This window comes from Ambystoma mexicanum, chromosome 2q, assembly GCF_040938575.1.
Source record: "Ambystoma mexicanum isolate Mex_15411 chromosome 2q, UKY_AmexF1_1, whole genome shotgun sequence".
NCBI classification, from domain to species: Eukaryota; Metazoa; Chordata; class Amphibia; order Caudata; family Ambystomatidae; genus Ambystoma; species Ambystoma mexicanum.
The window spans coordinates 1,298,948,898-1,298,972,833 of NC_090924.1; the positions used below are offsets into that span (position 1 = coordinate 1,298,948,898).

Here is a 23,936-nt window from a genome sequence, read left to right on the forward strand (position 1 = left end):
GAAGAACCTTGAGTCCCGGGGAATAATACGTCCAGTACACAGCACCTTCAATAATCAGGTGCTGGGAATATTGAAGCCAAACGGCCAGTGGAGACTCTGCGCCGACCTCAGGGAGCTCAACAAACGGGTCCATACTTCCCGATGGCCTCTGCCCTACATTGACCAAGGGCTGGCCCAGATCCAGGGGTCACAGGTATTCACTGCAATAGACCTGACCAATGGATACTGGACTGTACCTGTCAGTAGGGAGGACCAGTACAAGCTGGCTTTTACCTTTGGGGGCCAGCAGTACACATGGACCCGGACTCCCTTCGGATACCTCAACTCCGGCAATGAATTCAACATTTTCCTACACAAGGCCATGCCCGACCTGGGTGCAAGGGGTAACCTGGCTTATATAGATGTCCTCATCAAAAGTTCATCTGTGGAGGAACACATAGCAGAGATCCGTTATGTTCTGACACAGTTGAGGGCCGCTGGAGCAAAACTTTCCTTTCAGAAAGCACAGTGGTGTAGAACCCGTGTTAATTTCTTGGGGCATGAGATTACTCCTCAGGGTCTCTGTCCCCAAGAAAAGAAAGTGGAAGCACTCCAGAAACTGAAAGACCCCACAACCCTGCAGGAACTAAGGAGCCTCCTTGGACTGACTAATTACAGCAGAAAGTTCATTGAAGGCTACGCAGAGATCACTAGACCCCTGATTCATCTCTTGAAGGGGGGGTCAAGTGGGAATGGGGTCCAGAACAATCCGAGGCGGTAAGACAACTGAAAAGAAGCCTCTCACAAGCGCCTTGCCTAGCTTACCCTGTCAGAAACAAGGAGTTCTTCCTGGAGACGGGGTTCTCTAATATGTGCTTGACGGCAGTATTATACCAAAAGCATGACAAAGTCAATAAAGTAATCTCCTATGCGAGCAAAACTTTATCCTCTGTGGAGGAGAAATTCAACGATTGTGAGAAGGCACTCCTGGCAACGGTGTGGGCATTGAAGAATTACCGCCCGTTTATCCAGGGGGAACACATCATAGTGGAGACTCCACACCAGCCTCTGCAATATCGCCAAAGTGACAGAATCCCGGCCGGAAATGTGAGTAATTCCCGAATTACTTCCTGGATTCTGTCAATGCAAGGCTTTCCTGTGGAGGTCAGATATGGCCAAAACAAGAAGAGTCCCCTCGCGCAAGGTCTGGCTGACTTGCATGATTGTGCCAGAGAAAACTGTCTCGAGGACGAAAGTCTAAAAATCAAGGACAACATGGAGGCATACCTTAATTCCCCACACAAAGTCTTTGAAGAGGACAAGTGTGAGGGAATGCCCACTGTCAATGTGGATGGATGCTCTTACCATGTTGACAACGACGGGGAGAAAGAACTGGTGGCTGGCGTAGGGAATGCATGGGTGAAGGAGTTCCCAGAACCCTCCGCTGGATACAAAATTGGTCCCCGAAGTAGTCAGGTGGCAGAATTGATGGCTGTGCATCAGGCCATCCTCACTGCTGTCCAGCATCAACTCCACGAACTGGTCATAATCACAGATTCGGATTATGTACGGAACGGGTTCGTGGAGCACATGGTTAATTGGAAAACCAGAGGCATGTTATGTGCTAATAACAAACCCTTGAAACATGGGAAGTTAATCCAAAACATTGATGATCTGGTCACATCGAATGGGATGACCATCTACTGGAAAAAGATCAAGGGTCATTCCAAAGTAGAGGGACCAGACAAAACTGGAAATGACTTAGCTGATCAGCTGGCCAAAACCGAGGCCATCCAAGGGGATCTAATCGAAATAGAGTCCCTGTTGAGGGAAATCCAGGTCACTGCTATCACTAGGTCCCAGACAAATGCTCACAATGATCTTTCAACTGCACAATGGAGTAAGGAGACCCCTGATGCTGATTTAATTACAGCTCAGAAGGGGGATCCAATTATTGGTAAGTTTTACCAACACCTTGGGGACCCTGAGAACTTTCCCCTGACGGATACCAATTACATTGGGAAAGAGGACCTAAGAGTGTTGATGAAATGTCCAAAAATGTTCCGAATCCATGACGGTTTGCTGGTAAGGAAATCCAAAGCTGGCCACGATCATTGGGTGGTTCCTACCTCATTCCGAAGCCTGATGTTAAGTCACGCCCATGACGCGGCCACCGCCGGTCATAGGGGGTTTCACACAACACTGGAAATCTTAAGAGAGGTTGCATACTGGCCACAAATGGGCAGGACCTCGACCAATACTTGAAGGGGTGTCTTGTGTGTGCACAATTTCAGCCATCATCCCTCACACACTATGCGCCTCTCCAAAAGAGAGGGATGACACTGCCATGGTCAGATTTGCAAATCGACTTTGTAGGCCCTGTAATCCGCTCGTCTAGAGGAAACAAGTACATGTTGACCGTTACATACTTGTTTACCAAGTGGGTGGAATGTCTCCCAGCACCAAACTGCAAGGCAGAAACAGCAGCTGCCCTGATGATTAACCACATCTTTTCCCGTTTTGGTCTACCTCAAAGGATTGAGTCAGACAGGGGTAGCCACTTCACCAGTGAAGTAATGACAAAGATGTGGGAGATACTGGGGGTCAAAAGGAAGTTACATATTGCTTACCGGCCAGCTTCTTCTGGGGCAGTAGAGAGATATAACCGAACCATTGTGAGCATCTTAAAAAAGTTTGTGGCAGATTCTGGGCCAAGTTGGGATATCCGATTACCTCTGGTCCTAATGGCCATCAGATCTACCCCTTCATCTGCAACTAAAATGTCACCATTTGAGTTGATGACTGGACGCAAGATGGTGCTTCCTCAGCATTTGCTCTACAGAACCCAAGAGCAAACGTTGATAAATGCCTCCACAACTCATGAGTATGTGGAGAATTTAAGGAAACCCCTTCAACATGCTTTTGCCTATGCTCAGCGGAATCTAGAAAGATCAGCTGAGAGTATGAAGACCCACTATGACCTGAAAACTTCCAGGAAGGAATATCAGGTGGGGGACCGGGTCTATTTATACAACTTCCAAAGAAACCAGGCAAGACAGCGCACATTTTTGCCTACATGGAAGGGACCCTTTGAGATTATAGACAAGATCTCCCCTGTGGCCTACAAGATCCGCATCCCCAAAGGCGGTTTGGCAGAGGGGGAAGACAAGTGGGTCCACATAAACCAGTTGAAGTGTTGCCATCCCAGGCACACTTTGCAGCAACTGGACGAGTCCTCTGCAATCCCAGACGGTACCGCTCCAGAGTAATTCAATTCCAACCCTAAAAGATCCTACATATAGCCTATCAAATTCTGTGTTTCTCAAGTTTGTGTTCCTGTCTGTTAATTTAAAGAAAATGTGCATGTTCATATCTGTTGAGTTCTAAAATATATATGCCACCCCACTATATCAATGGTGGGGGAGAAATGTCCATGAATAGGTATTGCCGCTTTTCCTTTGTCGTCCTAGGAGAAATAAAACCTGGAGACTGGCCAAGGAGGACGATCCGGAGACCGAGAGCAGAGACCCAAGGGGCCCGGGGTACCGCCCAATATCGATCCGACCGGATGGAGGAAAAGATGCTGAACTGTGCCATTTGCAGAATTGGGAGAAGATTATGCGGACATACCAGTACGTGGGTCAAAACACTCTTTGCACCCGACTCCCCATCGACTCAGTGCAGTCGGCTGGGGGGGGCCTAGTTGGGTGTCCTGACCCACGTTTGAGCTATCATGCTGCAACATTTGGTGCTGTGGGCTTAGAAAATCCAAGATGGCCAAAAAGCCCACATGTGCGCCAGAATCCAGGAGAACAACGCAGTTTGTGCGCACACCAAAATGGTTACCTAACTTGCCACCCACCAGTGTAAAGAAAGATCTTTGTTAACAAAATCCACTGTTACTGATGTCAAAAAGTTGCTGAAATCGTGGCTCATCAGACCACTTTAAAGATTCAACCCTTTTGTGGGGTTCTACATAACCATTTTACTGTAAGGAGCCCCATCAAAACAATGTTAAGCAAGGATTATTTGCTACCATGTAAGAACCATTCCTGTTTGGAATGCATTAATCCAAGGAAGATCCCAAAAACGGATGCAGTACCAACAAAATCCCCAAGGCGGCGCTAGCGGTCTAAACTCTGACAGGAGAACTGAGTGCAGTTGCTGACAAAGGAATTTGACTCAGCTGACTTCAAAGGCTGCGTTTTAATCAAAAATTAGCCACCTGCTGTTCCCAGAGGCCAGAAGCCTGGGAAACCCTCTCACCTCAAGAGATTCACACCACAGCCCAGGATATCACATGGTCATAATAACCAAATGCAAAGTGACCCCCTGGTCTACTGACCTAAGCCTCCCAGAGACCACACAATAGGCTCTTGTACTTGAATAGAATATGTTGATTTTGACTGTTTCCTGTCAACAAAGGCCTGCCAGCCAGCAGAGGCATGGTTTCTGACCCACCCAAGTTTCTAGGAGGAGGAGACTAACGCTCTGAGAGCTGAATTGCAGTAAACATACAGTTTATAAAAATACTGAAAACTCTTTGTAATCAAATGACAGGAATGTGTAACTTTGAGAGCCTTAATTTAAAAAAAATGTACCTTCGATTCAAGCCCAAACTCCAATTTGTGTGATGTTCTGGGGCAAAACCCCGCTATTTATTGACACCACATACTCTGTGTTTAAGCTAGAGATATGGGAATTTACCGGAGTAGGTATGGACAGCCTGTGTATGTGTATAACTTTTAATGAAGAACCAAGGTTGCATAACCCACTAAAATCGAAAATAAGTTGCCATTTTTGAATGCAAGCCCTCAGGAAGAGCAGATTTGCGACAGAGACTACCTCATGTGATAGGTAATATGTACATGCAATGACAAACCACTATGTATTTGAGAAATGTGTATTTTGATCAAATATAGATTTGTGTGCAATTTGACAGGGGAGTGTCCTTTCTGCAGGCCATATAATGACATCGCTCTGACACTCCACTTCTTTCCCCCAATCAAGAGGGAAAGGAAAGCTTGATCAATTGAGAGAGGGCTGGCTTAGTGATGCTGCGCACACACCCGCTTTCAAAACATATAAAAGGAACATTGAAACCCAGGTGGAGAGATTGAAATCCATTTGCTGCAACGCGCTCTGCCGGACCACACAACATCCAGAAGGCACCAGATCCAATACTTAGACTTTAAAACTCCAAAGAACTTGATCCAGAACTCAAAGTAAGGGCCTAAACCCACAGACTGAGAACTCTTCTCAGCAGGCCTCTGCATCCAGCAAACCTAACCAACTATCAACAGCCGGGCGAGCTGTTTGAATTCCCTGCCTAGAACATTGCCGGGACCGGTAGCAGTGTCCAGGAGCCATGCAGATCAGCGCTGTATCTGGAGAAAGCGGGACCAGGAGTCGTGCAGACCGGTGCTAGACCAGACCAGCAGAACCCAAGATCCAGGAGCAGTGCCGGTGACCCAGAAAGCAGAGCTGTACTCGGAACCGGAGACCAGATCTCTGTGAAGTGCTGTGCGCAGTGACCGGATCCGTGACAAGGTCGCCTTCCTGTCCAAAATCTCTTGTGAGTACTCAGCAAAACTCAGAACATATCCCTTAGTTTAATATAATGTAATTCAATCTATTTAACCTAAGTAGAACTGTCACTTGTCATTTTCTAGCTGCAAGCTGTAACCTGTCGCTTTGAACTTTTAAAATTTCAAATCCGAAAAACAACCTTTACAAAATCGTTCATAACTCCGTAACCATTTGTGCTAGGAACTTGATTTAACTTTCCAAAGAACCTGAAACCGACTTGCTACTCCTTATAGTGCCTCCGTAATCACGATTCACGCACTCGCGAATTTCACCGCGATTTGCGATTTGGCCTGATTTCAGCCACCTGTAAAAATCAGCAGCTTTTGCCTGAACTGCTAAAATTCCATTTGCCTCTTAAGAACCATCCCTGAATCATTGCTAGAGTGAGCCTGAACTAATATTAACTAGATACCACTCACCCTGAACCTCCTGAAGGGAATTAAAAGCATTTTCAGCATATTTCTCACTTCATTGTCACCATATTCAAAGCATTTTGCCTGTTTCAAAACTCCTTTCTGTTGTATAAGCTGCTGGGGGGGAATTGAACTGAATTCTATTGGATTGCATTCCTAAGAACTGTGTGCTCTCCTCTTCATCTCCTTACATTGCATAAAGGGGGGGTGAATTGTCCAAGAAAGTGATTACATTGTCTTTTGCTGAAATCCTATCAAGTTATTTTCTGTACTGCATTTTCATTCCACATTGCATCTATTTGAAACCATAAAAGTATTGTTGCTATCTTATCCATCCTATACCCACTTATCATTGATTATAAAGAAGTGTGCTAGTGCCAGACTATCCATTATTGATTACTGCTCAGATTAAGTGTGATATTCAGATATTAATTTATTATAAAGTGTGATCTATATATATTGTTTAAATTTTCAAATAAACCTTTTAAACTTGCAAAACAGAACTACTTCTTGGCTCAGTGGGGTCAGGGGGATTCTAAGAGAGGGGTGTTATATAGGGGTAGTCATCCAGAACTCATGAACTGGACATAAAGATCTATTAATAATACTTTCCATTCAGTATCCCAGACTAGGCATTGACTTAGCTGTAGTGTTGAATTGAATCCTCTTACAATTGGGACATTTAAAAGTGCTCACATGCTCTGCAAACCTGTTTAACCTGTTTCCTTCCTTTAACCTTTCCTTTCTACCAACCACAGAATTTACAAAGTATACAAGTGATATATGACATGCAAATACTGTCCTAGTTAGTGAAGTCACTTCAGGGTGTAGGAAGTGTGTATAAACTATCGCTAAAGAGTATCTACTTGATTTGTGTTTATTCTGAGAAAGTATTTTGAAGTGTATTTGATTGCTACATATATTGCCCTTTTTAAAGAATGCTTATTTAAAAACTACTGTTAAATAATTATTTTAACAACAAACCTTGAGTATAAGTGTTACTTGGCTACTTGCATTTGTGGATTTCAATGCTACAGCTCACATTTACCCCTCTTGATATAAGCCTGGCTGCTCAGCCACCCTCCCAACTTGTGTAGTACAGGCCTATACCAAAAGGTGGGTTACCTAATACCAAGATGATAAGGGTTGTGTAGTCTCCCACAGGGTACTATATCAATTCTTGCCTAACAACTGTTGATGACACAAAGTCTCCTCCTCAAGTGACCCAGCATGCTCTCCAGTGTCTGAACTGGTGAAGTCATGCTCCTCTTTCTGATCGCTGAAACCCTGAGCGGTGCTTCAGCCCAAGGACTAGTGGGACCATCTAGTCTCAACGCCTTCTCGTGTGTCCAGCCCTTCATAGCCTTCGGAAGTATCCCTGAACTGCCGGATGGATTGATCAGCTCTCTCATGGGCTAACTCGCCAGAACCGTTGCCGTTTCTCTTTCACACACAGAACTTTGGTGGTCGCCAGCTCGTATCACAAGTTGCATTCTCCCCGAATGTCAGCTTCCTACCCTCAAGGGAACCTGTCTTGAAGCAGCTACTGTAATCTTAACTGGAAGGACGCCTGTCCTCGCCTGTAAACTGTGATTGTCGCTGGAACTCTGCTTCCTTTCTCCCAGGTAGTGTCCAGAGGAGGTCTGCATTGGTGGTTTCTGCATTTGTTCGTTGAAAGGTTGCAACTTGCAGCTGCTTCCAAACGGAAGAATCCTTGAACCCACAACACCTCAGCACCTCTTACCGGAACTAAGGGTGGAAGAATAGAGCCCCCAGAGATCCCCAGATGTTTCACAAAGACATCTGGAAAAATCTGAGTCAGGGGGGTGAGTAATCATCAGTGTGTACGTCCACCCCTGTGTGCCGTAGGATAACATTGGGACCAAGTCCCTTTTTCTCCCGTCTCCCCTCCTCTCACCTTTGGTCGTCGACCACGGGCACGGTTTCCTGCCCCTGGGTTACCCTTGGGTCTTGACAAATGAGAGAATTTACCCTCTTTACTGGTAAATGTTGTACTTTTGTATTAGTTTGAAACTACCACAAATCCGTTGCGTCCTTCCTAAAGAGTAAATATTCTGAGAAACACTGTGTTGGACCCTGTGACTTTTGGGCTCAATGCCCCATTCATCTTAGAGTTTGGACTTCAAAAGTTAGGATAATGAAGTTGTGATTGGTTCCCATCCTTACAACATCTATTTTCCTTGCCTGCATTTATTTAAGTTATTTGATGAAGTATAATACGTGCACCTGCTGGTGATTGTATATATTTGTGAGTATTGTGTAATATTACTACCTGTTTATTTCATTTTTCAGTATGTTCGAAGGCCTAAACAAATAGCACAAGCCACGCACGGCCATGGACAGTTCCAGAGAATGGGGAATTGTTCCCTGTTAGGCAGAGTTTGTATGCAGTACCCTTTGGGACCACTACACACAACTAAGACTACAGGTGTAAGCAAAACCAACCTTTGGTATAAGTCTGTACCATACAGTTTTTAGTAGCGAGCTGAGCAGCCAAGCTTATCTCAAAAGGGAATGTGCGCTTGTAAGGGTGTTACATAAAGGTTTACAATGACAAGTATTCAGATGGTCACTTATACTCAAGGTTTCTTGGTAAAAGCACTTATTAATTTATTACACAATCATTAATAAAGCATTCTCTAAATGAGGTAACCAATATCACACAAAAAGTATACTACAATACTAATTACTAAGCAGTTGAGCTCCCTTGAAGTAGGAGTAAAAAGGCATAAGTTAATAATAACGAATATTACAGTTACTCTAAAACAGTGCAAATAGTTTGTTTACCAGAGGAGTTGATTCAATGCAATAGGTAGGCCAAAGTCAATGGGCTAGTGTCTTATATAAGTAAAAACGGTTCTGGTATTTAAAACGGAAAAGTCTTTGCCACAGTTCTTAGAAGTAGTTCACAGAAGAAAGGTTTGTATGTCTGGTCACAAGCTGACTAGGCCTGCAAGTTGCCAAAGTTCCATGAACTTTCACGGTGAGAGGTAAGTTCTCGGTCGTGTTTTCACAATACCTTATATTGAAGAAAAATATGCAGCTGGAGACTTCTGTTCCTGGCAGTCCTGCAGATCTCGCTGTTCCTGAGCCTCAGTCGTGGGGACAAGTGGGAGGACGTCGGGGGACTCCTGCACTGCACTGCACAGGGACTGGTCACAAAGCTGGGAAATTGGCAGATCTTCGATTCCGGTTGCTGTTCAAGCACACAAGCTGGTTAATCCTAACCAGGTCCGAGAATGGTATACAGGTGGCTTACGAGTTTATTGGTCCTACCAACTCAAAGGAAGGAGTCGTTCTTGAAGGGCTTCTCTGTCGAGGTAAACTTGGCGATTCGGACTTGCAGCAGGGCTTCACCGGGCAATCCAACGTTCCAGTAGTTGCAGCAGCCGTCCTTTTCCAGCTTGTCTTGGGTTCTTTCGTTCCAGTGGGCGACTCTGCCTTTCAGTCCAAGAGACTCGCCTTTTAAACAGTTTTCTCCCATTCATTCCAGCCTAGCTGCCACTCACCCAGCAGGGTGCTGTCCTTGCCGGACAGTCAGCCAGCCAATCACACCAAAGTGCATTTGGGTCTCCTAGGAGACTAAGCACAGGGAGTTTCAGGCACCTCCCACACTTCCTGCCCACCCCAGAAACTCGGTCCTGAAGCTTGCCAAAGGCACAGAAACAAAGGGACCAAACCTGGTTTGCCACGCAGAGACAGACTCTAGAAGGACCTTTCCAAAAATAAATGGTGAAAAAAGAAGACCGGGACCTGTTTAAACAAAGGGGGCTTAGGCACCATCTTGAAAAAAATGGCTCCCGTAACTTTTAGCTACCAGTGTTTGTGGTGGGGACAAATAATGGTAGTTTGTTGTAAAACCACGTCCACCAGCCATTTAGATAGGAAAGGGTAGCATTTGACTGCTACATGAGTTTCTCGACATAGGGAAGACTAGGTAACCCCTCCAGCACTCTATTGTAAGATAGTGTGTGCTGGGTCTAGAAAGAGTAAAACACACATCAAAATGCGTGAGAGAGTGGGAAAAAAGGCTCACTCTCTCTCCAGGTAAAAAAATCAAGTCCTCAAAATCCAGCAAAGTTGCTGGGGGTCTGTAAGGTGAAGGGAATTAGCACTTTGATCAGAATTATCCTTAACATTCCCCAATCCCTCGACCACACAATAAACATCCATCCAAATGGTAGCTTCTAAAGCAGAGCCACCAGTGAGTTTGACCACTTCTCAGGGCGGTGAGCTTGAAGAAAAAAGAAGTTGCAGGAACAATGAAAATCTACCCCAGGCTGCCGACATTAACGTGACTACCTCCTTGGGCTTTCCTGTAGCCCCGAAACCACTGTTTCCCATTCACCCTGCCCGACCTGGCAGCCCTCGGTATCAAACCATCTTGGAGCCGCCCGAGTGCCAGAGCCTTGTTTTAGTGGTCCAGGGCATAACGTCTGCCCTTATGCCCTGGACTTTGCACAGCACCAAATTCCACTAGAAGCTCCTGGAAACTACATCTATACCTCATCCAGACGAAATGGCCCATGAGCTGGACTCTGAGGGGCAGGTCACTATCCAATTGTTTCCAGTCATCAGGGCTGATGTCTTATCTGGAATACAACTTGAGAACCCCAATGCGGATGCAAGTACCCGCAAAACAGTACTCACTGAGGATGAACGTCCGTCCACACCTCCCAGAGAAAAATTATTTACACTAAACATGGCAACATGGCATCATTAAGCCTATTGAAAACAAAGGAGAAAGTGAGAGACTCCTTATTGCTTGGGAATATTGCATTTAAACCATCCGAACGAAGAGGGAGCAAACTAACAAATCCACCTGCAACTTACAGAAAAGCGACTGTAAAAGCACCTCGCTCCGCCCTGAGCTTGTGAGTCTTCTTTCAATCTAAGCCAGGGAAATCGCTACCCCCCCCGACCCGTCAGGAGAACTTTCCGATGCAGTAATCCTTGAAGTAGTTAAGGATAGTGTTGCCTCTACTATGAATGAGTTGCCTAAATCAGGAGTAAATGACTCTGTGCTACCGATTAAAAGATGGCACTTTGCAAATTCATCAATTTAAGACCACTCCATCACAAAGAACTCTAATGCACCAAGTCCCCTCAAAAACAGCAACCCCTCATTATACATCGATGCATGTCATGGATGAGACTAGGAGCAAAGAGGTCTTTAGGCGGCCCCTCCCCCTGCTCAAACTATCCAGATGTGTGAGGAGCGCCCTCACATCTTCAAAAGACCTACAGCAGGTTTGCGCTCTGGCTCTGTTATGGTCACCCAGTCAGGGGCACAAATGCCCATCCGCTCCTATTCAAGGGGCTCCTTGGGGGAATCCAGAAATCCCTATGCGATGCATCACGGAGCCAGGTGGGTGTTGTCCTGGCGCCTCTGGGGCGCCAGGCTCATGAGAAGGGCCAAACCATGTGGAGCATTAACCCTCTCTAACTGCCGGCCTCGTTCTGCTCGTGCATTGTGCATTGGGTTTGGCAGAGTGTGTCCAGCATCTTCCATCTCATGTGGCAAGGTGTGTACAGCCAGACTACCTAAGGGCGGGGCTAAACAGCTCAAGGCTTTTTAAACCCCGTCCTTACACTCGTCCGTGCTTCGCGTTACTTTGCTTTGCAACGTGACGCTCACTGTGATCCAGTCTGCAGATGAAACATCCTCATCTACAAGAGAACCTGGTAGAGCAGTAACTTACCCATAGATGCAGAACCAACCGCACTTGTAAGAGTGGAGAAAAAACCTGGAAACCTGCAAATACTTACCGTTGGACCCGACGCCTTACTTCGACCGCTGCGCTGCAAAGAAAAGAAAGGAGAAAGGTTAGCACATGGAAGCCATGCGCAGCGCCCAAGTAATTTGCGCTCACGTTTGAGCTTACATACCTGTTACTCATGTCTTCTGCATCCTGCGGCGTCCACATCAGCTGCGGTTCCCCTTCTCCTCATTGTGGCCGATTCTGCATACTGTACTACAATTTCAGAGCCGCATCAACACCTGGGGAGATAAAGAAACAGCGTTAATGCAAGGACAACAAGCATTTTAACGAATAACACAAAACCCGCCACAACACCAAAAGAAGGAAAAGGGGCAACGTTGACACACGGGCAGTAAGAATTAACAACTAACAACACGGAGGAAGATAAGGAGCACATAAGGGACAAAGACATAACAAACTGCTGAAGAAAGGATAAGCAGCAACTGACAGGACTACCACAGCAGCTTGGGTCAGTCCTCATCGGGAACCAGTGAAGTAACTGGTCCTAGGAAGAATAGCGCCCCTGCAAGAACAGCAGGACGGAGAGTCCATCATTACAAAATATCATGAGCAGATCTCGGGGAGATTGACCAGAGCTATCCCGACCAGTGGAAGATTGTCTATCGCCCAACAGCGCCCGATGCCCCCGCAGAGACAAGGTGAGCGTAACAGGCTCCAGAGCAAATGGAAATGGTTGTGGAGCCTATAACAAAACTGCAATTTGAGGCAGGAAGACTTAAACGTATGGCTCTTATGCCTAAAGAGGTTAAGAGAGAGCATCAGCCACCTGACCCTAAAAGGCTCCCAAGTATTGTGAGACCTGAACCAAGTACCTTGGTAGGTGATAAACAATTGCCGAAACTCGGCCTAAACACCATCCATATTCTAGATTCCTCACTGGATTCCTCTATTTCATATTGCCAAGATAACAACAAACAGCTAGAGCAATCGCATGTGTCAACAGAACGAGAAAATAAAAAGAAGAAACCTGATCTACTTACAATATTGTTGACGCGAACTATTGCTTTTGCACCGTTCACTAAATTGTACAAATCATTAAAGGATACATTGAAAGATGACATGACCTTGATGGTCATGATGCATTCGAAAATCCTGTTTACAGAATTATTAATCACCACCAATGAAACAATGAACTATAATTTGGGGAAATATTCCTTCTTCCCAGAAAATGCAACAATAATAGGAAAGCCTGCCTCGTGTTCCTTTTGTTGATAATCCAGGCAGACTGTCGTGGGAGAATACACAAGTGGACTTTACTGTAGAAGCAATGGAAAATTCAAAAAATAGTGCCTGGAAAATGAGGTACGGGTCCATCAGTGTTGAAACTTCACGAGCAAAGTATGTGAACACACAAAATTTGATTCCGAAAAAATGAAGAGGGGTTAACGGCTGTGTCACGTTCAAAGTCCATGAACTCTCACCTGAAACCAGGGAGACTGACCTAGATTTAATCCCGAGAAGAAATCAAAAATCTTTTGAGGTGATGAACCAAGACTTTTCTATCTTTTCGCAAAGGAAGAAGAAGAAAGACGCAGTAAAGAATTCAATACTGGTTCCAGAACTAGCCCAAAACTCTCTTCTTACACTGGACATGGAAAGAGCCCAACCAAACCTGCTCCGGGAAAGGTATTAAGGAAAGCTACTTTGCGAGCCCTTGAACCCGCAACAATGACCAGGCAAGCGGGACACGTGGGGATTACAGTATCGGTAGCAAATGACGAAACACAAATGACACAATACTTGATGAACCTATCCCAGTATTCCATTGAATGTTCAGAGTTGGAGCTGGTTTCGTTAATCACTGGATTTCAGGGATCACAGCATCAGCATCAAGAAAATACAGAAAGGAACGAAAGGGGAAACTCGAGGTAGGTAAGGTGTCCGAGCCCCATAAGTCCCGACCTGCTGGGCCTTCGACCGATGAGTCGAGAGGTGACTCTCCTCAGAGGAAGAAGGCAAACCGTTCTCGGTCCAGGAGGGTTTCCTGCCACTCATCTGCCTCGTCGAAGCGCTCGAGGAGAAGGCAACGCTGGCCGTCGTCTTCAGGCGGCACCCTCGATAGGGTGAGTTGCCCGTCCAATTATTTGACGCCTGCAGAGTGGGAAGCTTTCCGGATGAAAATGCTTGACATTTTCGAAAGTCAGGCCACATCCTTGTCCGCGCCTTCTATTGAAGCTGGCCGGGAACTGTCTCGGCTGGATACTCGCGCGCCCCTAGGTAAACGGTGCAATCCTCATCGAGAGCCTTCACGGCCTTGTTCAGACAAGGTTGCTAAGGATCGCTCGAGATGTGAAGTGAGGTCACGGTCTTCATCTCCATTGTTACTGTCCAACCCCTCGATGCCATCAACGCCACTGTAGTTGATGGTGCCTGTTGGGTCCTCCACCACGATCAGGCCCTCGATGCCTTCGGCGCTGTTGCCGACATCGACCTCTTCGGCGCCGTCAGTGCCAAATCTACTGGCGCAGTCCCTGGCAACGGTGGAACCATGAGGGTTCCAGATCCGCTCCTTGTGCAGGAAATATTAACCCTTCTAGAGAAAGGCGCTATAGAACCAGTGCCTGTAGCGGAGAGGAACTAGGGCTGGTACTCCCCTTATTTTTTGATTCCCAAAAAGGACGGGGGACTGAGACCCATCTTGGATTTGAGATACTTCAACAAGTTCCTCAGGAAGGACAAATTCAAGATGGTCACTCTTTCTCACTTCCTTCAGGCCCTCCAACTTCAGGATTGCTTGGTTTTATTGGACCTTCAGGGTGCTTATTTTAATGTGCCGATCCATCTCAAGCACAGGAAATACCTGAGGTATGCCGTTGGCGGATCGCACTTTGTTTGACCTCCGCCCGAGGGTATTCACCAAACTGATGGTGGTAGTGGTAGCGCATCTCAGGAGGGGGGGGGGGGGGAATTCACATCTACCCCTACCTGGATGATTGTCTGATCAGGGCGCGTTCTCCCGAACAAGCCTTGGATCGTCTCAATGTTACCTGTCACTCCCTTCACAGACTGGGCTTCTCCCTCAATTTCAAGAAGTCCCATATGTCACCTTCCCAACAGCTCCAGTTCATCAGGGCTGCCTTAGTGCTCGCCACCCAAGGTGAGGGCTCAGAACATTCTCCAGATGGTTACCGAATTTCAGAATGCCCAGAGTCTTCCGGCATTCGAATTCTTAAGGTTGCTCGGCCTCATGGCATCCTGCATTTTTCTGGTGCCAGAGGCCCGTCTGATAATGATGCCCTTTCAATGGGCGCTCAGGACTCGATGTTCCCAATTCTCAGGCAAGATGTCGGATCGCCTTCAGGTTCCGGTCAGGGTCTCACAGGATCTTCTGTGGTGGGCCTGTGAGGAAAACCTCATGAAGGGAAAATGTTTTTGGCAGCCATGGCCGGAGGTAACTGTAGTGACGGACGCTTCCCTCACCGGATGGGGAGCACACGCCAATGATCTGGTCACCAGCGGTCGTTGGTCTATGTTGGCGTCCAAACTTAACATCCATCTTTTGAAGCTGAGAGCAATCAGGCTAGCACTGAAGGCTTTTCTGCCATCTGTATGGGGTAAGAATGTCCTGATAATGACAGATAATATGGTGGCCATGCATTACCTAAACAAGAGAGGAGGTGTAGGGTCCCTACCACTGTGCAGAGAGGCGATGCAGCTCTGGTTTTGGGCAATTCAGGAAGGAATCACCCTGACTGTGGTTCATCCGGCCGGACGGCGGCGGACGCTCTGAGCAGGCAGAGCGCAGTCTCCCACGAGTGGGAAATGGCTCTGGAAGTCCTTCAAGAGATATTCGCCCTTTAGGGAACACCGCACGTGGATCTGTTCACGACCGGTACCAACCGGAAGTGTGAGCAGTACTGCTCAAGGGAATTTCCTCTGAGAGGAGCTATAGGAGACGTGTTTGTGGTGGATTGGGAATTCCCACTACTGTACATGCTTCCTCCAGTCCCCGTCATTCCTCATGTTCTCAGGAGGTTAAGACGGATGGGGCCATGACATCGTGGTACCCGGATCATCTGGAAATATCCTTATGTCCTCTGATGTTTCTTCCCCAAAGGTAGGATCTTCTCTCGCGAGAGGGAGGTCAGGTTCTCCCAACCGAGGTCAAGGCTCTCAACCTTCACGCATGGTTTCTGAAAGGTTGAGATACAAGGATTGGGACCTCCCGGAAGACGTCATGGAGGTGTTGCTTCCGGCCAGGCGGCCGGCAACAAAGTCTTTGTACCGTTGCCATTGGAATAAGTTCTGTGACTGGTGATGAGAAAATAATGTTAATCCTTTTCATTGTTAAACTCCGGATGTTCTGTCCCTTTTGCTTTCTTTAGCCCACAAGGGTCTTCAGGTGGGGACCACTAAAGGTTACCTGGCAGCGCTCTCAATCTTTAAGCGCTCATCCCAAGAATGCTCACTCTTCTTGCAGATGTAAGATCAATCAACATCACAGTCTTAAAGGATAACAGCCTCAATGGACATGAGTGCAATGGTTCAAACGGAGTACCCATCAGTAACTTTAAGACCTAGTTAAGGACCCAAACCGGAACCTGAAATGGTGAAGGCAGGAACATATTTGTGAGCCCTTTTAGAAATTGAGTAACCAAAGGAATCTTAAAATAAGAGCATTCTTGGGATGAGCGCTTAAATACTGTTAGAGGTTGGTAAAAGGAAAAGGTTATAAGAACAAACAAGAGACCACAAATATTCTTAAGCAGGCAAATATTTTTCTATCCCCTAAGCAGAGTCATTCAGTCTAACAGGCGAGACCAAAGTCAATGGTCAAAAGTCTTATATAGGATGAAGCACTTCGGGTAGGTAAGTAGAAAAGTTTTTGCACAATGTTTTAGAAGTCTTTGTGAGTAGTAGAAGATGCATGCAACTCTTCAATAAGAGGTAAGTACTCTCAGACTTTACAGTACCTTTGTTTTGAGGAAAAAGTGCAATAGATGGCCTCTGTTCCTGTGCAGCTCTGCAGATCTCACTGTTCCTGGGCCTCAGCCGTGGGGACAAGAGGGAGGATTTCTGGGGACTCCTGCACTTCAATGGGATGGTCCCCGCTCGCAACCGGCAATCTTTCAAACAAGTGGCACTTTGGTGTTTCAGCTCCTCTGGACTACCGCAAATAGCAACACAGTGGTTTCTGGCTGTCGAGATAGACGTTCCTTGTGTCTGGGGGCCAGCACTCTGTTGAGAGGGCTGAGGCTCGGTCAGTCCTGCTTCCTGGGAGTCCGGAGGATCTTCCTGGAGCTCTTGGCCAACTTAAAAGCAACGCACATAATCTGATGTTCCTCTCTCTGGCGTTTCGGTTTCCAGCAGCAACTCTGTGGAAATGCAACCAGCTCTGAGAGAATTTCCAGGTGGCTTACTTTGGAGTTGATTGGTCCCACCAACTCAAGGGGAGAAGTCGTCCTTGCTGGGGCTTCTCTGTCGATACAAATTTGGAGTTTCAGCACAGCAGCAGAGTTTCACTGGGCAAACTAACGGTCCAGGAGCTGCAGCAGGCGTCCTCTTCAAGTTCTTTGGTTACTTCATCCAGTGGTCGACTTGCCTTCCAAGCCAAAAGCCTAGCCTTTTATTCAGTTCTCTCCCATTCATTCCAGCCTAGCTGTCAGTTACCCAGCAGGGTGGCTGTCCTTGCCGGGCAGTCAGCCGGTCAATCATCACAGAGTGTATTTGGGTCTCCTAGGAGACTTAAGCACAGGGAGATTTGAGCACCTACCTCACTTCTTGCCCACCTCAGAAACCCTGGACCAGAGGCGGCCTTCACTCGTGAATCCTGCCAAAGGCAAAGCGAACAATGGGACCAAACCTGGTTTAGTGCGCCGAGTAAATCTCAAGAAGGACCTTTCCACAAAGAAATGGCGAAAAAAGACGACCAGGGCCAGTTTTACAAAAATGGCACCCTTCGGTGCTTTACTGCAACTGCGAACGCAGCTCACGGTAAATGCACACCACGATAGTTAAAATGAAACCACTGCCACCAGCCATTCAGTGAGGAAAGGGTAAAAATGTTACATGAGAAACTAGACAAAGGGAATACTAGGTAACCCCTCCACCACCCTATTGTAAGATAGTAAGTAAAGTCAATTTCACTTCACTGCTCTGGGAAACAGTAGTTTATCCAAGAGAAGGTATTTAAACCTTTGGGAAATCTGAAAGACTTCCCTGTGCCACTGTACTGAAGGTGCTGTGTGACAGAATGTAAAGATGATGCCTTTGAAGTTTGTCAGACTCCACAACCAAAAGAAACCCAGTGTTCAAAATCACAGTAAAATACATGAGAGAGTGGGGAAAAAAAAGAGTCTCACTCTCTCCAGGTTAAAGAAATCAAGTCCTCAAAATCCAGAAAAGTTGCTGGGGGTCTCTAAGGTGGAGGGGATTGGCACATTTCTGAGAATTCTCCCTAAAACTGCCGGTGTTGAATTACTACAAGTCAAAAGTAGTCCCTTCATTGTCATTCAAGAGAAAGTATAGCTCGGCTCGGGGGCCTTTTTTGGAAGCGAGTTTTGGGACTCCCAAATTCAGCACCAATTCCGATTATACGCAGAGAGTGGGGCCTTCTTTCCCGCCAAGCAGTTGTGGAATGGAACAGCCTGGCATTGTTCAGAAAAACCATCATACCCGCCCGGCTGGAAATCATTGAGATTATAAACAAGAAACTAACAGGGAGGGTCCAGTAAAACATTGGAAAAATGGGTAACCAAAAACAGAGCCAAGCTGGTGGCAATGACTGTATGGAAGCTAACGTGAAGCTAAATCCCACGAGAGTAAAAAATAAATTCTCTCTCTCGCAATTGCATCTGGTTACCAGTCAACAGCACACTTACCAATGGAAAGTAGAAAACTAAATCTGCTTTCGGGATATCTGCCAAAATTCCAACAGATTTTACTGAGATCAATTTCTACGAATACGTCTAAACCTCTTTCCCACCAATGAGATTGTTGCAATAAGAGCAAAATCTGACCAAAATAAATGTTGATACTGTAATGGAGAAGATAAGGTTGAAAGTTTGAAAGGCCTTTTGCTCCACTGTCCAGGCTTAGCCAAGGAGTGAACAAAATCACTTGGTCATCACCTCTTGAAATTTCTATCACTTGACACAGAGGACTGGTTGCCTGCTCTGATGTGTGGGGATAAGACCACTTGTGATAGCAGTGGTGTCATTTATAGTCAGGATTTTCCCGAGATCGGACAAGTAGATGTTGATGGAAAAAAGGAAGGACTTCTTGCAGACAAGTTAGTTGTTCGAAATTGAAGATAAGTATTTTTCTTAAAAGGAAAACTGTGAAAAAAAACATTTTTGTAAAAATTGTATACCAATTAAGTTTTTTTTTACAACTGACTGAATTGAATTGTTGTGTAATATATTGTGTGGACTCATTGAGTGCTCATAACCCCACTCACACTCTCCTGAGACTAAGGTTTGACTACTCATCCACCTAAATTGATTGGGTTTTGGCTAACCCCCAGAACTCCCTGTTCATTATAACTAGGGTGGCATCCTAAAATCTGTCTACCAGGCCAGATTCAAGAAAACCATCTTAACACAGACCCATTGTCATGCTCCACTTCTGTGGTTTTGTAATTGTTGTTGGCTAGACCGGTACTGCATGTATGTATGGTATAAGGTTACCTGCCCTCTGTCTCGTTGTTTAAGTGGTTACCAGAGCAAGTCTCTTCCTTTTAGGTTGTGCTGGTTGCCAGTTTCTAAAAGGATTGGCAAAGGTTTCCTCCAGCCATGGGACGTGAACCTGTTTCTGCCTTTCCTGATGGCTTCCCCTTTCAAGCCCTTACATTCTTGGCCGATATGACTCCTTACATTTCTTGGTGGCAATCACCTCCGCTAGGCATGCAAAAGAGAAGGTTACCCTTCAAGTTAGGCCCCTGTTCTTACCTAATGTAGAGTCAGAATTACATTTTGACCAATTGCTTGAGCTGTCTTTTTATTTTCCCCTTCCCCGACCAAGACGGCTCCATATTGTGAGACAACCAATTATAGTTCTCGTTTTCGCTGGTATGATTGGGTACGTGCAGTTACGAAACACACTGGAGATCCATGTGCATAAGAGTGTCATGAAAAAGATGAGAAAGAAGTGCCATCGGGCTCCAAGCTCTCCGCTTCCGCGATCATCCTTGCATGCTTTCTCTAAACACGACAGTCTAGATTTTTTGGCTGGCAAGGTTGCCGGATTTGAAAGGGCTGCTTTGCAGAGTGTTCCTGTTTAGTTTGCTTTCAGCCCGCCTCCTTTTGCTCTCATTGCTTTGGCAGTCTCGCCAGATCAGGAATCTGTGGGAGGATGCAATCAATTGAAGGAAATGTTACTTCCCAGTAATGTTCTTTCAATGGAGACTACAATAAACCATAGAAAGAGGTTATTCAACCTCACTTTTGACACTTGGAAGGTATTTGTTTCCCATATAAATTGGTGTGTTAACACTTGACAGACCACAGGACAAAATGCGGATCCCAAAGAACAACCCACTCTCGGAACCTAACACACGGAGAGAAGGACAGGATGTACTGCCATCGTGTTCCCTCGACAGACAATACATCTGCGTAATAAACTTTCATGACTGTTTACTTTGGAGGCCTGCAACTGAGACGTAACTGCCGATACAGCAGGCAGACGTGTCAGTCACTGCTGCTTAATAGCCATGAAACACTTGCACAAATAGAAAAATGTACAGTTTATTGGAATCTCCAAAAGCTCTGATCAATAACACAGTAAAAATATTCCCTCTGATCTGCATTTCGCTACCCAGAAATAACACAAAGCTGCATTAATGCATCTTATCATGCCACTGACACACTGCCTTGATAGGCCACCAGCCAGGATTTCCATTCTTTTCCTCGGCCCCGTGGGCACTGGTGCATATTTACTTCCCCATAAACGTGACCTGGCATCATGATGTACACAGCGCATTGTTGGACCGTTTACTCTTATTAGGAGGACAACGTCATATCTCCCGTCCCTCTTGTCAGTATGGAACCTCTAATACTCACCACAGGCCCGGCTTTTTGTAAGATTGTGACCACTATACCCTGCAGCTCCAGTGTGACGTCCTCATTCATGGATTTACTCTGAGCCCGAGTGGACATCTCTGCTCACCAACGGCTCCTGTGAAATGCTAGCAGCCGAAGCCCCAATGGTCCCTCTCATTACCTTTTTCTTGCTGTCCTTGGAATACTCTGTCCCTGTGGATCCTTCTCCCAAGTACTGATGCATATCTCCTATTCCAGTATTAAGCAGCCCTTGACAGCAGGCATACCACCGGCACCCTGCCTTTGCTCCATGGACATTTGGATCTGCAACAACTCAGTGGGCACTTATCACATACAGCACCAGCATTGGATCACCAGCGCCCTTCATCACATTCTGGCTTCGCATGGCATCATTTCATGGGTACTTTGCGCCCACTCGTCGCCATAAAATGTAGTATCCAGGCACCGCGAAGCAAGTCAGGATGCATACCGCAGTCTGGTATGTGCAGGTTAGAACCGCTTTATTGATCTGAAAGCAAGTTACATGGCACGTGAGAAAAATAAAGGAAAGCAGTACAGAGGCATCTTTCTAGTTAGGGCTTCCGTCCTGTATGCCCACCAGTCATCCCTGGAACACGCAGCCATTCAGGTTCCACATTCTACACTAAATGCCTCCCACTCAAGAGATGCACTTAGCCACATGGTCCACTTCTCCTCTCACAGATTCCTCATTTCCCTTCCGTCCTGCACCACTTCTGAAAGCTTACTGACATAAAGACTTGAGGGGACCTCTATCTTTAATGATGTTTCTACTGACTTTTTGTGGGGGATGAAAAAAATAAAACCATAGTATTCAGATTCAGTTCTGAAATTAGTATTTTTTTGGGATTCCTCCTAAAAATAAATAAATAAATGCATAAATAGAATAGATGCTTCCCTTGGTGTCTGAGCACCGGGGGGAAAATGTTGTTTGGGGGGGGGAAGGGATTGTGGAGAAGGGAGTATAGTGTGTACCACCGGTGTACTCTCAATGTCATTTCCAGAGTCGAACAGCGCGAGAGCCGCGGGTGATGGTCTCCGGTATACATATTATGTCCCCTGTTGAAATATTCTGAGAACAGCTGCCGCTGGGATGGGAATATCTATCCAGATAAGGATGTGGGAGAAGAATCCATAGAAATAATAGTAATGCTTCCTTCCCAGTATTAGGTTCAAGTATGTGTGTTTGTTTTACAAATGTATCGCCCGGTTGATAAAGGGGACATCCAAGAACAAAATCCTGTGTATTTTTTCCATCAACCACTGGAGTTTAAAACTAAATATAATTTTTTCGATGTAAAATATGTCCATCTTTGTGTTTTTTTTTTCTCGTTGCTCATTTTATTGTGTGACCGACATCTGATGAAGTCTACAGGGCATATGCATTTTACCATCACAGCATAAGATGTTTTTGTGAGTACAATAAAAGGTATCAAAACTTGGATTGTGTTTGAATTTATTTGGTTACGTTTCCTCAAAACCTTTCCTAGCTGTATTTTTGTCTTCGAAATCTGATTTGAAGTTCTAAAACAGTACCACGCTAAACTCTTAGCTCTATTAGTGGTTTACACTGGAATCGTTTTCTTACCAGTTTTTTTTACCAGTCATTTGGCATGTTGTAACTTATGTAACAAGAGCTGCATATGAACATTGTTATAACTATCCCCGCTTTGGCACGCTTTAACATTGACACATTTGCAGTCCAGTAGGCCTGAAGTTATGACTTGCAAGTTAATGTACTTGTGACAAACTGTTGCTGCAGGTCCCACCCTCTAAACCTGTATTTAGGGGTGACCGAAGGTTTGGAATACATGGTCCAAATCTCTGGAATAAGCTCCCAATAGGAATGTGAGCATTAAAAACACTGACTGCTTTTTGGAAAGCTCTGAAGACTTATCTTTTCTGTTAGATTTGGGATAACTGGTAAACTGGCTGATCTTGGGCATCAGTGCTTGTGTAATTTGGCAGGATCCTTTTAGGTGGTTGATCTTGGTCGACCTCAGTATGTTTGAGCTGCACCCAGATACGATTGGTTTTGTCTGGTACACGTTACAAATGATTCAATTCAAATTCAATTAATGTGTTTGTCTTCTTGAATCTGAGTCACCTGAACTAGCTCTAGAGAGTCTAATTTGTTTTTTGTTTTTTGCAGTAAGGAAGCCTATGAAGCCTGATCCTAATGTGAACGAAGAATGGAAAAGCATGTTTGGGTCCTTGGAGCCTTCAAATAATGCCCTGCCTATGCCCCGAACACTCCCACCTGGGGACCAAGAAGTGAACCCGACTGGGAAACCTAATCGTTCAGAATCCTCTGCAGCGCTCTCTGTCCCGCTTTCATCTTCTCCCCAGGTACTTCGACATCCTGAGTTTCCCTTATGTTTTTTTGCCTTCAAATTAGAAAACAAAATATGTTAATGCAACGTTACCTTTCCGTTAATATTATGCCATCTGACTGAGCAAGAATGTAAATGGAAGCTTTCTCCTACTTATACCTCGCTATCACCCCAGCAGAAACACCATGTTTGCATGGTATTTCTTCTCTACGCACGTGGAATGTGCTATATTGGCATTGGTCATGTCTACAAAATATTATGTTTACCCCGTTGCTTATTAGTCCTGACTGTAGTGTTAGATAAGATTGTATGCAGTACCCTGTGGGAGACTGCACCCACCTTGTCCTCTTGGCAATAGTTAACCCAACCTTTGATATAAGCTTGTGCTACACAAGTTGGTAGAGTGACTGAGCAGCCAGTTTTATCTCAAGAGGGGTCAATGTGAGCTGTAGGGTTGTAACATAGAGTTTCACAGTGACAAGTATCTAAGTAAACACTTACACTCAAGGTTTCTTGATTAAACAATTATTTATTAATGTAACATCCAGTTGAATAAGCGTTCTTTAGAAGGGAGCAAATATGTAACATTTAACATATACTTCAAAAATGCACACTCTCAGTTTCAATACATGAGTGGATAAGCTTTTGGGATGGCACACATACACTTCCTACACCCTGATGTGACTTAAATAACTAGGACACTGTGGATATTGATATATCACTGGTACATTTAGAGATATACTGAGTTTGGTGTCAAAAGAAAAAGGTTAGGGAATAAAACAATGGTTAACAAATATTCTT

At 45.5% G+C, this 23,936-nt stretch overlaps 1 protein-coding gene across 1 annotated transcript in view; it reads left to right on the top strand.

Annotated features, from left to right (window-relative positions):
- Positions 1-23,936, top strand: part of PIK3R4 (phosphoinositide-3-kinase regulatory subunit 4) — a 1,130,409-nt gene that overhangs the window by 631,930 nt on the left and 474,543 nt on the right. Inside the window, exon 11 of the mRNA XM_069648735.1 lies at positions 22,955-23,151. Within this exon, the coding sequence (XP_069504836.1) occupies positions 22,955-23,151 (197 nt within the window). The remainder of the gene's footprint in view (positions 1-22,954; positions 23,152-23,936) is intronic.